Raw genomic sequence first — 16,737 nt, 5'->3', positions numbered from 1 at the left:
CATATCTGTTCAAACGTTGCCACTGTGGGGAGGTCTTCTTGGGACACCTCATCCAAAGCCATCTCTGCCCCATCACTGTTCACCGTCACCACATCCTGCCTAGTGTTAAAGCACTTCTCAGTAACTGAAATGTTTCTTATTTGTCTGTCCTGGGCTTCGAGAAGAGCAGGACCTTGACCGTCTGCCCACCGCCATGTACGAGGCCCGGCCTGGGTCCAGACCAGGTTGGCATGGCACTCAATAAATACTTCTCGAATACTAATACTGAAAACAAACAAAAGAAGTGGGTCGTTCTTATCCTGTCCGTTGTGCTTGCTTCCGAGTCTCCAGGGTTCCCTCTGGGCAGATCTCTGAATCTTTCTCCATTTCTGCCTCTCCGACACTATGCAGCCTTGTGTGTCTCTGAGACATCTCTCCTCTGATTTGTGCACCTCTGCTCCCTCTCTGCCCCTCTTCTTGTCCTCTCTGGGTCACCTGCAGTGTCTTCAACTTTTCCTATTTTTGTAAGTCTCCCAGTTTTGGTCTCTTATGTCCTCATCCTTCTTCCCCTCCCTTTCCTCCCCCAGCTCCCTCTTCCCATTGCCCCTCCTCCCCAACTCCCCCTGCCTTGTACCCATCCTCCACCTCTTTCTTGCTCTCTGGCCTTTGGACTCTAGAATCCACTCCCCCCACCAGTTCTACCTCCTCCTCCACCAAAGAATCTCCCCTCCTACCCAACTTGTCTCTTCTGGCTCTGCCTCTCTTCGTCCTGTCTCTCCATTTAGCATCCCTACACTCAGTGCTCCTGTCTTGTATTCCTTCCCCCACATTTTCTACCCACGCTCCCTGAAACTGCCCCCAGGGGATTCCTCCCTGGTCCCTTGCCCTCCAGGCTCTCCCCATTTCTTGCCCACCCACAGGGCCCCTGAGGGGACCTCCCAACACCCAGTCAAATCCCATCCCCCCTCTGCTCTGCCCCTTTCTGCTGCCTCAAGTCACTAGGGCAGAGGCTACCAAAGCCCCTGTACCACCTTCCTTCCCATCTGTGTCTGCAGCTGTCTCCCCACCAGACTGGGGGCCCTAGAGGGCAGGGCAGGGTCTGAGGCATCTCCAACCCCCAGCATCACCAGGCACAGGGCCTGGCACACAGGAGACTTTGGGGAGTATTTACTGAGCAAATGAAGGGACAGCCACTATGCACCGCCCCTTCTGAATCTTCACTGGCCTTCAAAACCATCCCCCACCACCCCCACAGCCCTTGCTTTGCTCACCTACAACCTTCTTCTCCCCTATCCCACAGCATCAGCCCCGTTCACCACTTTCCCAAGTGGCTCCTTCTAACACCCACATCGGGTCCTGCACTTCTGCTGCTCAAAACTCTCCTGTCTCTCCTCACTAGCCTCAGAACAAAGCCCAAACTCCTGAGCCCAGAACTCCAGCACCTTTCAACTAGGTTAGGTTCTGCCCAAACCTCCCACCCTCACCCTGTCGTCTGGGGTCCCAGAACTGTGAAGCCTGTCCCAAATACAGCACGCTATGCCACTCCCCCTGGCCTTTGCCTGAGTCACCCCCTTCATCACTCAGCAGATTCCTATGCATTCTTTTTAAACCTTGGCTGGGCATTGTTCTCCAGAAAGTTTCCCTGAGTACAGCCCACTCCTGGAGCTCGGTTACTCTGTTCTCTGGTCAAGGTGTCCATCATGGTCCCTGTCAAGCACCAGTAGCCCTGCCTGGATTGCAGTTTTTGACTCCTCCTTCTCGAGAGCAGGGGTAAGGTCTGTTTCATCCCTAGGGGATCCTGATTCCAACACACTGCCTGATATGGTGCCAGAGGCACAAAAACGTCAATGAGTGAAGGGCTGAATGAATGAATGAATGAATGAACACAAATGCCTAAGTCCCACAGAGCTTCTCTTGCACACCAGACACCGGGCCTGTGCTTCAGTGTTTTATGTGATTATCTGCTTCCTCCCGGGGAATGTGGGTTTCAAGGGCCAGTGCCTGTATTTGATGCTGAATTTCAGCCTCTCTCATCTTTGATTTCCTGCCTCCCTTTTGTACCCTATTCACATTATGCTTCTGTGTAAAGCCATTCTGTGGCTCCCTGCTGCCCTCGGAATGAAATCCAAACTCCTGACCTAACCTACAAGTCCCTGGGCAGCCTGGCTCTGTCTACATCTCCAGCTTTGTATTGTCCCATCTGCACCTGCCTCACTACACCTTAGCCCTCCCTGGAAGCTCTTCCTGCCCCAGGGCCTTTGCATATGCTGTTCTCTGGCTGAGACACTTCCCCCAGCTTCACTTGGCTGATGTCTGGTCATCCTTTCAATGTCAGCTAAAATATTCCTTCCTTTTAAACTGGGTTACACCTCCCTGACAGAGCATTTCGGGTTTCTCTTGTGTCCGAACTGTTACTTGCTGTTTGTATATACTAGTTGCTGTTTGATTAATGTCTGTCTCCTGCACAAGATGCAAACTCTATGAGGCCATTGAGGACCCCGTCTGCAGGCTCCCTTCTGTAGGCTCGGGATCCAGCACAATGCCTAGTGCTTATGTACACAAATACATTTCAAATAATGAATGAACGAGTCACACTCAGTGCCCGTGATGTTCCCTCCCTGGGGCCCTCCTGGTACACAACAGGCACTTAATAAACCCTTGTGGAATAATGAATGAAAATGAATGAATGCCCACGTCCATTCCTTGTTACTTTGCCTTTCCGCAAGCCTTCTCTTCACCTTTCCGCCTCTTTACATAGGGCATATATATAGTTTGTAGGTAGAACTATATATTCGTGTGTTAAGCGCCCCTCTCCAGGAGTTGGGCTGGGCTGGGAGTCCCTCCCTCCCCCCGCCCCGCCCCCACATGCACACAGCAAAACATTAAAAAGAAAACATCTCAAAACTGCAAAAAAACTCCACAGCCCTCCCCCTCCCCCCATCCCACAAAAAAAATAAAACACGACGCCCCCCCCAACGGCCCCCGCCCTGGGGGGTCCCGAGCCGAGCGCGGGGCGCGGGGCAGGCTCAGCAGTGTCCAGCGCGCTCGCGGGGAGGGAGGGGCGCCCCGCCCCGCCCCCGCTCCCGGCAGCCTCGTTGCACGCGCGCCCGCGCACGCGCCCCGGACACGCCCCCTCGGCGCCCCACGGCGCGCCCCTACACCGGCGTGGTTTTCCTGTTGAGCGTGTTGGTGTTGGAGGCGGCGGCCTCCTTGGCCAGGGTCCCGGGGGCCGGCGCGGCGGGCGCGGGCGGGGCGGGCGCGGGCGCGGCTGGCGGCCCGGTGACCGTGACCGTGACGCCGCCGCCCGCCTCCTTGGGGAAGGCGTTGTGCAGCGTGAGGAAGCCGGGCGCCCCCCCGCGGTCCCGCTCGGCGCCCGCCCCGCCGCCGCCCGCGCCCGCGCCCGCGCCCGCGCCCGCGCCCGCGCCCCCGTACGCCGCCGCCCCGCCGCCGCCGCCGCCGCCGCCGCCGCCGCCGCCGCCGCCGGCCCCCGCCAGCCCCGCAGCCACGCTGCCCTTGGACGGGTCGCGGCTGAGCGTGTACATGGAGATGTCCGTGGAGGCGAAGCCCGGGCCCCCGGCGCCGCCGGGAGAGGCGTCCCGCGACGGCGACGGCTCGCTGGAGCGGGAGCTAGAGCGGGAGCGGCGGCGGTAGCGGAAGCGGTAACTGGGCAGACGGAGGATGGCCGAGGGGCCGCTCCCGCCACTGCCGCCCGCGCCCCCGCCGGCCTTGAGCAGGTCCGAGCGAGACTGGCAGTGCGCCTCGCGGCTGCGCTCGATGTAGATGTTGACGGCCAGCACGCCGATCACCTCGGCCAGGATGAACGACAGCCCGCCGAAGTAGAAGGACCAGCCGTACGAGTAGTGGTTCTTCTTCTCCTCGTCCCGCTTCGGGCCCGGCTCGCCCGCGTTGGCCGAGATGTACACGATCACGCCGATGATGTTGCTCAGGCCTGGGCGGGGACGGTCAGACGGGAGCCTGGAGGCCACCCCCGGCCCCGCCCCCGCCCGGCCCCGGCCCGCCCCGCGGCCCCGCCCCGCGGGTCAGAGCTGCGGCCCGGGGGCTCTAAGCACCTCCACCGCCGGCCCAGGCCGTGCCGAAGGGGTAGTCTAGGCTCCACCGCCGGCTGGTGGAAGCCCCACCAAGGCCTCCTGCCACGTCCCAGGTACTCCAGACTCCTCCCCCGCCGATCCAGCCTGAGCCCCAAGCGGGCCTAAGCTCCCGCTCTCGGTGGCATAGGCCACGCCCCAAATGCTCCCTGTCCCGCCCTGAATGGTCCACGTCCCACCCGAGACGGTCTAAACTCCTCTACAGCTGGCCCAGGTCCCGCCCCACGCGGGTCTGAGCTTCCACCCAGGGTGGTGAAAGCCCCGCCCCCAAGTGATCCTTGCCCCCCCCATTCGTCCTACGTGCTCTAAACTCACCAGCTGGCCTAGACCCCACCTCACACTGGTCTAAGCTCCACGCCTGGGTGGTGTAAGCCCCGCCCCAAGTGCTCCCCATCCCACCTCAGGTGATCTAAACTCCCCCCGCAGCTGGCCCAGGCCCCGCACCATGTTGGTCTAAGCTCCACCCACGTGTGGTCTAGCCCCCTCCTAATGCTCCTTGTCCTGGCCTGGGTGGTCCTTGTCTCGTACCAGGTGTTCTAAACTCCTCCGTGGCTAATCCAGCCCTGCCCCAAGATAGCATAGTCGGGACTACCCGCCCCCCTCATGGTCCAGGCCCTAGCTGGCCCAGACCTTGTCATGCACAGCCTAAAGTCCTTCCCAGTTGATCTAGGCCCCCTCCTAAATGGCCGAAGTCCCACTCCCAGCTGGCCCAGGCCCCACCTCCACCAGTCTGGTCTAAACCCGGACCCCGCTGGTCCAGATCCTGTTGGGTATGGTCTAAACCCTGACCGTGATGAGTGATCCCCGCCTGGGTTTCCAAGCCCTACCCTGACTAGTCTAACTCGATCCTTAACGTTATAAACCTGGGCTTTCTCCCGGGTCCCACACTCGTTTCAACCCTATTAATGTGGAAATGTCGCTCTGATTCTCCAGGCTGGGTCCCTTGCTGATCTAAACTGTTCCTTCGGGTGGCTCAGTGGTTGAGCATCTGCCTTTGGTGCAGGTCATGATCCCGGGTCCTGGAATGGAGTCCAGCATCAGGCTCACCTCAGGGAGCTTGCTTCTCCCTCAGCCTATGTCTCTGTCTCTCTGTGTCTCTCATGAATAAATAAAATCTTTTTAAAAACCCAAAAATTAAAAAAAAAAAAAACAACCCTCTTCTTTCATGACATCAATCCAGACTGGTCATCTAGTCTAGGCCCACCCCTGCTGGTCTAAAATTTGCCCTCACTAGATGGGGTCCCCCTTGTACCCTAACCCCATCTCCCTGCCGGTCCAGACGCGGCTTCCCTGCTTGTTCGCCCGCCTTTGAGTCTGGGGATGGCTCAAACCCATCCCCAGAGCACCCCTAGCTCTTTATGCTAAATCCTCCTCCTCCTCCGGACTCCGCCCCCTGGAATTTCCCAGCACTACTCATTTCTTGTAGAAAAGGGGTGCGGGGGAGGGCACGGTGGGGAAACCTCACTTGAAGTTGGCCTGGATGGTTTCCCAGCACCAGCCTCCTCTTGGAACGACAGGGGTTCACGAGGCCCCGCCCCCTAAAAAAAGTTCCTCCCTCCTTCTGCGGCCAAATCACTTTCTCCCTCTTCTACCTTCAAGACCTCAATTGTCTCGAGGCCCCACCCCTCCCAAGCCCCGCTCTTCCAGTCTGCGGAACCGCGGGCTTTGGAACCTAAGCTCCCGCATCCCGGAGAGCGCGCTACACACCTGTCAGGGCTCCTTTAGATCCCCGCGAAGACCGCGCGAAGGCGTCACCTACCTTGCCCAGAGGGTGGCGATGGAGCTTAGGAAGAGCCCGGGAAGGCTCCAGACCCCAGCAGGCGCCTGGGGCAGGATGGCTCTGCAAACGCGCAGGCACGAGCGCGCGCGCACACACCACACACACACACACACACACACACACACACACACACGTGCGCCGGCGTAGGTGGGCCGCCCCAGAAGGCCGCCCCCTCCCTCTGCCTCTCACCTGCTGCCACGAACAGGATCCCTGCTCCCAGAATGATGTTCCTTTTGGACTTATAGACCCGGGAGGCGGCCACGCACACACCCCCGAGCAGCAGCAGGATGGCGCTGAGGATGGGGAAGATGCTGGAGGCCCGGACCACTCCTGCGAGGGAGAGGAGGAGGAGGGAAGGAAGGGTGGGAGCCAGGGCGTCAGGTGCGGCCCTTTCCACCCCTCGCGCGCTGCGCCTCTGCCCGCTTTCCTCTCCGCTCCTCTCCCTAGAATCCTCCAGTTCCCCCGCTCTGCCTGTGTTCTGCCCATTTCATTTTTTGTTTCCTTCTCTCTCCTCTTTAAAATGTCTCTATTTTTGTCTGATCTCCTCTCCTCTCCCGCCTTTTTCTTCCTCTTTCTTCTCCCTCAGCTTATTTTTTTCTCTCTCCGGGCACACTTTTTATTTCTTAAAATCACTCTTTTTCCCTGAACTTCAGTGGACCCTCCCTCTTTTTCTCTTCTTCCTTCTCCTCTCCGTATTTTGTTCCTTCCTCTACATCAATCAAGTCTCCCGATATCTCACTCACCCCCTTTCTGCCTCGCTTCATCTAGCTGTCTGCGCCCCACCCCCTATCCTTCTGCCTGGCTCCATCTATTGCTCTGGGCTTAGCTAATGTGAGTGTGGCTGTCTGTCTGTCCGTCTTTCCCTCTGCAATCCTTGCCACCCACCGTCCAGACCCCAGCAAACGGATTTTGCGATTTCTGAGCCCCGCTGAGGCCGCAGCCAATCAGCATTCAGGATTTGCCGCGTTCTCGGGGTGGCTACCAATCGCACCGCCGGCTTCCCCAGCCAGCTCCAGGGAGTGCCCAGTCCGCGCTGCAGGTTGCCTCACAGCCCAGGGCGCAGTGGCCAATCACAGCCCAGAAACCGACAACCAGTCACGGAGCGGTGACTCTGCGAGCCCGGGCAGCAAGGCGCCCAACCACCTCCCGGGATACCCCCCCAACCTCAACCCGCCCCAAGGTGAGAGGAGGGGGCGGGTGAGGGATCACCGAACCAATTGGGGTCCAGAGGATCTCAGCATCTGGATGTGGATTTGCTGGCAAGTGCATCCCTGAGCGTCCATCTAAGTGCCTCTCTCCACTGTCCGCGCCCCGGCCCCCCGCCCTGGGCCCAGCAGTCTCCCCCACCCCACTCTGACTCAGACCCCCACGTACGGAGCAGATACTCCGCGCTGTCATGGTCATAGTCCGTGTCCTCCGGGAAATGGTTGATCTTCACGCAGACGCCTCTTTTCAACCCTGGAGGGGGATGGGGGGGATGGTGGGGGGGACTTAAGAGTTGGGGGAACCCCCAATGAGAGAAGACCCCCCCCTTACCCAAACCTCTCCTCTTTTTGGGCCTATTGGGAGGTGGGAAATCCTGACTCCTGAGCCTGTCAACATCTGGGACAAACTTTAAGCTTCTCTGGCCTCGGTTTTCCCAACAGTTAAAAAAAAGAAAGGAAAAAGGAAAAGAAAACAAAAACAAAAACCCATGCAATAGTCACTAAAAGGCCACAAAGGCCTTTGCCCTGTAACCCGGGCTAGGACACTCCACATCTCTGGCTTTGTTTCCCCCCGCTATAAGAAAAAAAAAAAAAAAAAAAAAGCGCTGGTTTCAGCAATGTCAGGGCGCTCTGCAACTCTGAACTCGTCAACCGGTCTGGAAATGCGTGGGAAACGAAGGCGCGCACAGAAGGCGAGGACTACATTTCCCATGAGGCCCATGACTTGTTGAGTTCAATTGTGAGTGCAGCCCGAGTGGACCATGGGAGTTGTAGTCTCTTCAGTTCTGCCTATAGAAAGAGGGATTCCCAGTCTCTTACCTGGAATTCTCTGGAAGGAGATGGAGTGGCTGGAGCAAGTAGAGGCATGCGAGGAGGTATACCTCTAGGCGTCATGCAGTCTTACCCCCTTCTTCCATCCCAGAATCCTCACATTCTCACACCCTTTGGGGAACCCATCTTCTCACTTTTGGGGACAGTTCCTATTCTACTATCTCTACCATATAACTGGAGATTGAGATGTAAATAAATATAAATATAAATACATTTAGTTTCCTCGATTCTCCAGGCTCCTTCCAACCTGCAGGGTTTTGCCCATGCTGTGGATTCCGTTCACATTCTTCACTGATGAAAAACTTACCCTGCAAGTGGGCAGCTCACAGGGTACCTGCTTGAGGAAGCTTTCCCTGTGCACCCACGTGCACACACCTCCCATCAAAGTTAGGTCAGTTTCCCCCTCCAGAGTGGAGCAGCAACCTGTGGTAACCCCTACCCTTTGTGTGTTGGGGGTGGGGGGGAGTGCATAGGGTTGCTTTAGGAGTTTCTTCTTCCTCAGCAAGCTGGGAGTTCCTGCCACAGGAAGGCATGGAGTCTGATTCCTCTGTATGTCTCTAGCATTGCCTGGCACAAAGGAGGCCTTCAGAAAAGGATGTTGAACGAATGAATGAAATTAGGAATGAATAGAAGGATAGCAGAAGGGGAGGTTGGAGGCAGAAGATGACAGGGAAAGTAAAGGGGATAAAGGAAAGGATTGGGAAGAAGGAATTTAAGGCAGTGAGTGATTCCACTAACAGCTAACACTTGCTAAGTGCTTCCTAGGTGGATTAACTCATCCAGAGCTCCCAAGAGTCCCATGAAATAGATAATGTTATTGGTGTTGTGCAGTGGCCAAGCGTTGGGAATTAGACTCACACTGCTTGATAATAAAACCCAACTCCATCATGTCCTGATTCTGTGACCTTGTCGGTGTTACTTAGGCCAATTTGCTTCAGTCCTTTAACCTATAGAAAGTGGATAGGAGGGCCTACGTCATGGGGTTGTTGTGAGGATTGATTCCAGGTAAAGAGATTTAGCACTTTGCCTAGAACATAATGAAGTGCTCAACTGATATCAGTGGAGCTACCCATTGTCCAGATGAGAAAGCAGAGGCACAGAAGGGATTAATCAATGCACAGCTAATGTGTGGTGGAAGCAGAAATAAAATACACAGCAGTTTGCCCTATTGGAATATAAGATTATGGGCTGTTCACCACTGTATTCCAAGCATGTAGAGTAGAACAATGTCTAGCACTTAGTAAGTGCTTAATAAATATTTTTATGAGAGCATGATTGAATGAGTCAAGCACATGAAAAGATGCAAGACATCACTAGCCATTAGGGAAATCCAAATGAAAACCGCAATGAGATACCACCTCACACCCGGTAGGATGGCTACCATAAAAAGAAAGCAAAACAGAAAATAACAAGCATTTGACAAGGATGTGGAGAAACTGGAACCCTTGTGCGCTGTTGGTGGGGTTGTAAAATGGTGCAGCTGTTACCATTCTAAAAATTAATTAATTTTTTAAAAAGTTTTAAAATAAAAAATGTTACTAGATGACCCAGCAATTCCACTTCTGAGTATACACTCAAGAGAGTCCAAAGCAAGCTCTCTATGAAACACATGCACACTCATTTTCATAGCAGTATTTTTCACAACAGCCGAAAACAACCCAAGTGTCTGTTAGTGAATGAACAGATAAACAGAATGTGGTCTATACATACAATGGAATATTGTTCAGCCTTAAAAAAGTAAGGGAATTCTGGCATTTTTAAAAATGAATGAATGAATGATTATACACCTCTCAAGGGCAAACTTTTATCCATCAGCATATCCTTTATGGTGTGGTCGGTAAGACTGTGGGTTCAAGTTCTCTCCTTTATTGAATGGGATCACAGTACTTCTCTCAAAACATTAACCATAATTAAATGAGATTGAGCATATAGAGCGCAAGGCACATAGACCCCCCTCAACAGATTAGTGATGATAGCAGTCATGATAACTAACACCTCCTGAACACCAATCACACACCAGGCACCTCTCCGAGCATTTGACAGGGGTTAATGCACTGGGTAACTATGGCAAACTTAGGGATACTGGACAAAAATGAGAAAACTGAGCGTAGAGTTGGAAGACACTCAGGCCCATGTAGATGACAAGTCATAGGGAGTAGATTCAGTGTAGCTGGGCTTCGGAGGTGAGCATATTTAAGGCAGTGGAGTAAGGTGGTTATGGTAGCCATGAGCATGGTCCCTGGAATCAAATTCTCTGGACTCACATGCCAGCGACTCACTGCCGCTTCCCAGCTGTGTGGCTTTGGGGACTTGAATGCTCCCGAGCCTCAGCTTCTTCATTTGGCAACTGAGGACAATATGACCTCATAGGGTCTGATAAGAGTTCAATGAAACAGAGACCAGTGCAGAATACAAGGGGACTATGCAACATGCTTCTGTGTATTATCTGACCTGACTAGGCTGAGCCAGGAGCTTATTATGTCCAGGGATGGCAGCGATGTGTCCCTGGGTCTCCCCAGAGCCTGCCTAGCACAGACCTGAGTAGGTGGGAGTGGAGGGAAGTGTGTGCAGCAGTGAGGGTGCACGTGGAAGTGAATTCCAGCCCACCCTGCTCCTCACATGCTGGCTGACCATGTGGCTGACTCCCTTCCTTTTCTGGCCATCAGCTTCCCTCTCAAACCGCTCCTTCACCCAGCACAATTGGGAGGACGATTGGGAGGATTTGGTGAGATAAGACGTGCTAAGTCCTGGGGCACCTGGGTGGATCAGTGGTTGAGCATCTGCCTTCTGCCTTCGGCTCAGGTCATGATTCCGGGGTCCTGGGATGTGGTCCTGCATTGGGGTCTCTGCAGGGAGCCTGCTTCTCCCTCTGCCTACGTGTCTGCCTCTCTCTGTGTTGTCTCTCATGAATAGATGAATAAAATCTTTAAGAAAAAAAGAATGTAAAAGTCCTGAGCACAGAGGCTTTAGATAACCGGCTTGACTAAATGGAGCTGTGAGTCCAGGGTCTTGATTCCTGAGGAGGGGGCTACACCCACATGGATGCCACCAGCCCCAGGTGGCTCTTGGGCACTTGAAACGTGACAATTGAGATGAGGTATAAGCGTAAAATACGCACCGAATTTCAGACATATTACGAAAAAATGCATACTATTCCATCAATAATTTTTATATTGATTACATATTAAAATGATAATATTCTGGCTATGCTTGGTTAAATAAAACATATTATTAGCCTTTATATTGATTTTTTATATTGTATAAATTCTATGTATTAAACTATATTCGATGAACCTTCTCCTTTTTCCTTGTTTGAATGTAGCTACTGGAAAAATTTAAATCATACATGTGGTTTGTGTGATGTTTCTTTTGGGCAGTGCTGGGTAGGAGGCTGGGATTTCTGGGCTCTCGAGGAAGGGGGAGCTCAAGGCAGTCACCTGAATTCTGAATAATTAGAACAACAACAACAAAATAGAAATGACATAATCTAGCTCTCGCTCTGTGCCCGTTAGTCTTTTAAATGCCTTACAGTTGCAGCTCATTGAATCCACACACAATCCCTGCGGGTTAGGGGCTATTGCCATCCCCAATCCTCGGATAATGGAAACGAGGCACAGAAAGCTTAAATGTGTGGCCCGAGGTCACCCCGCTGTGCGGGAGGTAAACCCAATTCCAATGGGTCTTGTCCCAAAGTCTGTGTCTCAGTCACTCCATCTACTACGTCTGTTGGGGCAACTCACAGGGACATGGGGATGGAACCTGAAAACCCCAGGGACACAGTGCCCTTCAGGAGGCAATGGCTCAGGGGTCTCGGTTTCTACATTCCTGCGTCCCTTATGGGCTGCAGGCAGGTGGATACATTGCTTTATTCTCCTAGGAAATAAAACAGACCTGGATTCAAATCCAGGCTCTACTACCTATTAGTTGTGTGACCTTGGGAAAGTCACTTCACTTTGTCTGAGCCTTTGCTTCCATCTCTAGAAGGAGGAGATAATAGTGGTGCATATTACACAAGGCCACTGTGCACATTCTGCAGCACATGCAGGACAATTACAATAATCAGGAAGCCGGCCTTCATTTCCACCCTCCTGACATTTCCTTTGGCTTCCAGGACACCCACTTACCTCATTTTCCCTAACTCTCATGGCTCCTGCTTTCTGAGCTCTTTTTGGTGGGTTCTCTCATCTCTCTTTTAATAATGGACTAGCTAAGGTTGTTCAACTAATTGTTTGGTATGTTTCTCTCTTTGCATTCTCTAGGTGACCTCATTCATCCATATGCAATGACACCCCCCCCCCCCCCCCCGCAATTTGTATCTGCAGCTCAGACTTGTCCCCTGAACTCTGGCCTCATACATCATATCGCTCACAGCCTAGATCAGGGGCCAGCAAACTACAACCCGTGGGCCAGACCCAGCCTGCCAAATCCAGTTAAGAATGGGTTTTACATTTCCTAAGTGATTGAAAAAAAAATATCAAATGAGAGTATTTCATGGCACATGAGAAAGATACAGAATTCAAATATCGGTGTCTGAACACGAGTTTAACTGGAACACAGCCACGCTCATTCACTCATGTGTTGTCTTTAGTTGTTTTCAGGAGTGACTGTGACAGGGACAGGTCCACAAAGCCTGAAATATTGACTGCATGGCACTTTTCTATGTCCTAGGTGATATCCCTAATAGGCATCCTGAATTTAACGTGTCCAAAACTGAGCTCATGATACCTCTCCTCACAATAAATTAGACCAAGGAAAATAAAATAAAAAGCCTGCCGAGCCATCCTCCGGATGCCCCCTGCATCCCCACCCCTGGCATTCTCAGGCACTCAGGCCACAGCCTTGGGAGAAGTGACTCTCAACCAGGGGGGTGCGAATTTATTCCCAGACTAGAGACACTTGACAATTTTGGTTGTCACGACTTGGGGACTGCTCCTGGCATGGAGGCCAGGATGCTGCCAGGCACCGTACAATGCTCAGGCTGGCCCCCACGGCACAGAACTATCTGTGCCATGTCAACAGCGCTGAGGTTGAAAGATGCTGTTTTAGAGACACCCTGACTCCAATCTCTCTCACATCCCGTAGCCACCCTGCCAGCAAAACCAGCAATCCCCACTGCCACTGTAGCTTTGGGACACACCCTGAATTCAAGTCACTTCTCCAGCTCTCCTGCTCCCAACTGCAGACTGGCCACGGCCTATTGTCCCTCTTGCCTGTCCCTTGAGTCCTATCCACAGAATGAGAGCACTCCTGTCCGCAATGCAAGTCAGCTCTTTCTACACCTCGGCTCAGCTCAGGAACTCTGGGCAGGAGAGTTGCATTCCAGCTCCAGCACCTAGAATGTGTGAAATCAGGGCCTGTTCTCTCTCGGATTACACTTCCCACCACGTCCCCCTCGCTCATTCTGCCAGTGGCCAGACACACGGGCTCCCACCTCAGGGCCTTCATGGTAGCTGTGACTTTCCTCCAGGGAGCCACATGGCTCCCTCTCTCACTTCCTTCAGACCTCCACTCTGAGGTCACCGGCCCAGTGAAACCCAACCTAGTCTCCTCACCTGCAACTTCACACATGTGTCCTAACGCATTCCATCTTCTCCCCTGTCCTTCTTAGCACCTAGTGCCAGCTAACACCCTGAAGGTTTTATTTACTTATCTTTCCTATTATTTGTCTCTCCCTCTTGAATATAACACACACAAAAACAGGGATCTTTTGTTTTTCACTGCCGTAGCCCTGCAATCAAAAACAGTCCCGGCACATAGTATAAAGTCAATAAATGTTGGGCATATGGAAGGATGGATGGATGGATGAATGAATGAATGAATGAATGGCATTCTTATTATATGCCATACGCTAGGGGTCTCAGGATGCAAGCCCCCACATGCGGCTGGTGACTGGTGTTGGTCAGATCAGTGAATGGACGTGGACTCGAATGCCCGCAGGAGGAAGTACCATAATGAAAGAGTGGACAGATAGGAGGCGATAGGGAGCAGAGGTGACTGTGGTGGACATGGAGACTGCATGCCTGATCTGAACGAGCAGCTGCTGCTTGGACTGGCCAATCGTAGACCCTGTAGAATGAGGACCTGCGTTGTCAGATCTTCCACTAGTTCAAAAGAAGCCGGAAATCAGATTTTCAATGTGAAGTCTCCCTATTTTTAAATGTTGGCAACGGATTCAGATTTTGGTTTCAGTTTTAAACACTTGGAACACCAGACAAAGCGTATCTGCACATCCCATCCTTCAGACCTGAGTTTTTGGCTCTGCCCCAGTCACAGCTGGGTGACCTTGGGCAAGTGGCTTAACCTCTCTGAGCCTTGGTTTCCTCATCCCCGCCAGGAGGGCATGCCTGGCCTCACAGGATTAAAGGAGACAATTGCACTCCTCACTCACCAGGAGTGCTCAGCAAAAGAGGAGGAAAGGATGGGAGAGACTGGATGGAGAGGAAGTGGAGGGATCTCGATCTTTTTGATGCTGGAGGAAAGATCTGGGATTGCGTTGTTGCAGATGAGAGCTGTGAGGCTCTGTGTGGGAAGTAACAGATAGCCATCACACAGGGGACAGACCCCAGGTGGGCCTGGGACCCAGGTTTCCTGCCTCCAGCTCAGCTGCCCAGGGCTGTGCAAAGACGCAGCAAAGATGAGTGGGAGGGAGGAGGAGCTGGGGAGGGAGAGGGCAGCAGTGGGCAGGTGAGCACAGGGCGGGGGCAGAGAACTGGAGCCAGAAGGGGGGCTGCAAGATGGACAGCAGGACCCAAGGACAGTGCAGGGATGGAGGCTGCAAGAGGCAGTGGCCTTAGGGTCCGGGAGGGAGGTATTGGAGGAGGGAGAGGCGGAAGGAGGTGTGAGTGAGGGAAGATGAAGTAAAGCCGTCCAAAGAACAGAGGAGGCCTAGGGCCGGCAGTGGAGGCTGGAGGACATCCTAACATCCTAACGGAGAGAGGGGGAGAAGCAAACATGACTGGAGTCTGAAGGAGGGAAGACAGGACAGCGTCAGGAGCTCTGACCAGACAGGGCACCATCATGACGTCTGGGGGATAAAGCCCCAAAGAGGAGGAAGAAGGGGCAGGGGAGCAGGGGACTAGGGGACTAGGGTAGGGTATCCGTGGAGAGAAGGTGAGAGGGGGCCTGAAGGAGGACAGACTGCCCAGGAGAGGAGGGGGGGTCCCCAGAAACGGTGAGAGGGAAGGAAGACGAATGCAGAGGGCTCCGTGGAGGGAGGAGGAGGCAGAGGGAGGGGTGGAAGGGCAGGGGGCGCCCAGGAGGCCGGACCAACGCGGCGGCGGAGGCCGGAGGGCCAGGGCGTGCAGAGGCCAGGGCAGTGTGCAGGGGTAAGGGGGACGCAGCGGGGATCGGGATCCGACGAGAGGGGAAGGGGAGGGGGAGGAGTTAGAGGGAGAGGTTTAAGGGGCAGGAGGCGCCCAGGCGGACTGGGCCGCTGAGTGTATGGGGCGGGGCGAGGGGGTTGGGGGGGCTCAGATAAGAGGGGACAGGGAAGGGGAGGGAAGCAGGTAGGAGGGGGAGGAGGAGGAGGTAGAGGGAGGGGTGGGAAGGGGCAGAGGGGGGTGCCCCCCGGAGGCCGGACTGGGCCGCGGAGGCAGGGGCAGAGGGCAGATGTGCGGGGCGAGGGGGGGACTCCGCGGGGCCGGGACCCGACGGGAGGGGAGGGGAGGGCGAGCAGCGAGCAGCGAGCAGCGAGGGCCACCTGGCCGCGGGGTCCGCAGGGGAGGAGGGGCGCGAGGCAGGGGCCCCCCGCACCCTACCTTCCAGGCAGCAGATCCTCCAGAGCCCCGAGTGCGTGAGGCCGCCCGGGTCCTTCTTCTCCGAGGAGCCGCTGCCCCCGCGGTGGGGCGGCGCGTCGTCGCTGGCGGTGAGGTTGGTGGTGTTGCAGATGAAGGCGCGCGTGTACAGCCAGTAGTCGGTGCTGATGGCGATGGTCATGAGGCCGAAGGCCGCGAAGGCGCCCACCGTGGTCAGCAGCACCTGCACCCCCTTCTCGCACCAGAGGCCTCGCTCTTCGTTCCAGCGTTTCAGCGACTCCAGCTTGACCACGGGCAGCCGGGGGGCCGTGGGCCACCACCGGGGCAGCGGGGGCGGGGCCGTGCCGGCGGCTGGGGGGGGCACAGCGCAGGCAGAAGTGGGGGCCCGGGGCCTGCCGGGCTGGGCGGGGGGCGGCGAGGAGGAGGAGGAGGAGGAGGCGCGGCCCGGGCGGGGGTCAGAGGGCGGCCATGGTCGCCGGCTGGTGGGGGCGGGGAGCAGATAAAGGAAGTCAAGAAAGACGGTGCCTCCCCCACCGCCCCCAACTCGCGAAGATCCCCACTATCTCCTGGGCTGAAGAAACTCCTTCCACTCCGGCTCTCCCGGCCTCCCTTGCTCTGAAAAAGTCTCCCTCTGCCCAGGGCAGTCTTCCCACTAAATCCCACTGGGAGAGATCCACCCCCCCTCCCACCACCGTGCCTGACACTGTAGACACTCCTCCTGTGCCCTCCCGCTCCTCCCCCTGGTCCTCACGTCTTCCCCACGGGGAAGGCCATTCCGCCCCCCCACTTCCAGCCCCAGGGCTTCCTCCTTCTGGAGCCTCGTCCTCCCCCTCGGTCCTACAAGACCTCTAACCTGTAAGACCCCCCCATCACCATTCTCATCTCTTACAGTTCTGCTGGTTCCCATGTCCCCTGCAAGTTTCCCCTCCTCACCTACTGTGTCCTCTACTCAAGAAAAATTTCTCAACCTCTCCTCAGCTAAGAAAAAAAAAAAAAAAAGTCTTCCCATAGAATCCTTACTGTTTGCAGAACTAAGAACCACATGGTTACCACCACTACCATCCCCACCGCCCCCCCCCCAG

The 16,737-nt window shown here is 55.0% G+C and overlaps 1 protein-coding gene across 1 annotated transcript; it reads right to left on the bottom strand.

The window, feature by feature from the left end:
- Positions 1-3,057: 3,057 nt before the first annotated feature.
- Positions 3,058-16,052, bottom strand: CACNG8 (calcium voltage-gated channel auxiliary subunit gamma 8). Its single transcript, XM_041745082.1, has 4 exons — positions 15,659-16,052; positions 7,240-7,323; positions 6,055-6,195; positions 3,058-3,928 (listed from the first exon to the last, which is right to left on the bottom strand). The coding sequence occupies exons 1-4, from the start codon at positions 15,834-15,836 to the stop codon at positions 3,135-3,137; spliced, it is 1,197 nt and encodes a 398-aa protein (XP_041601016.1). The 5' UTR covers positions 15,837-16,052; the 3' UTR covers positions 3,058-3,134.
- Positions 16,053-16,737: the final 685 nt, after the last annotated feature.

The sequence above is a fragment of the Vulpes lagopus genome, chromosome 2 (genome assembly GCF_018345385.1).
Source record: "Vulpes lagopus strain Blue_001 chromosome 2, ASM1834538v1, whole genome shotgun sequence".
Lineage (NCBI taxonomy): Eukaryota > Metazoa > Chordata > Mammalia > Carnivora > Canidae > Vulpes > Vulpes lagopus.
This window is presented reverse-complemented; position numbering and strand designations above follow the sequence as displayed.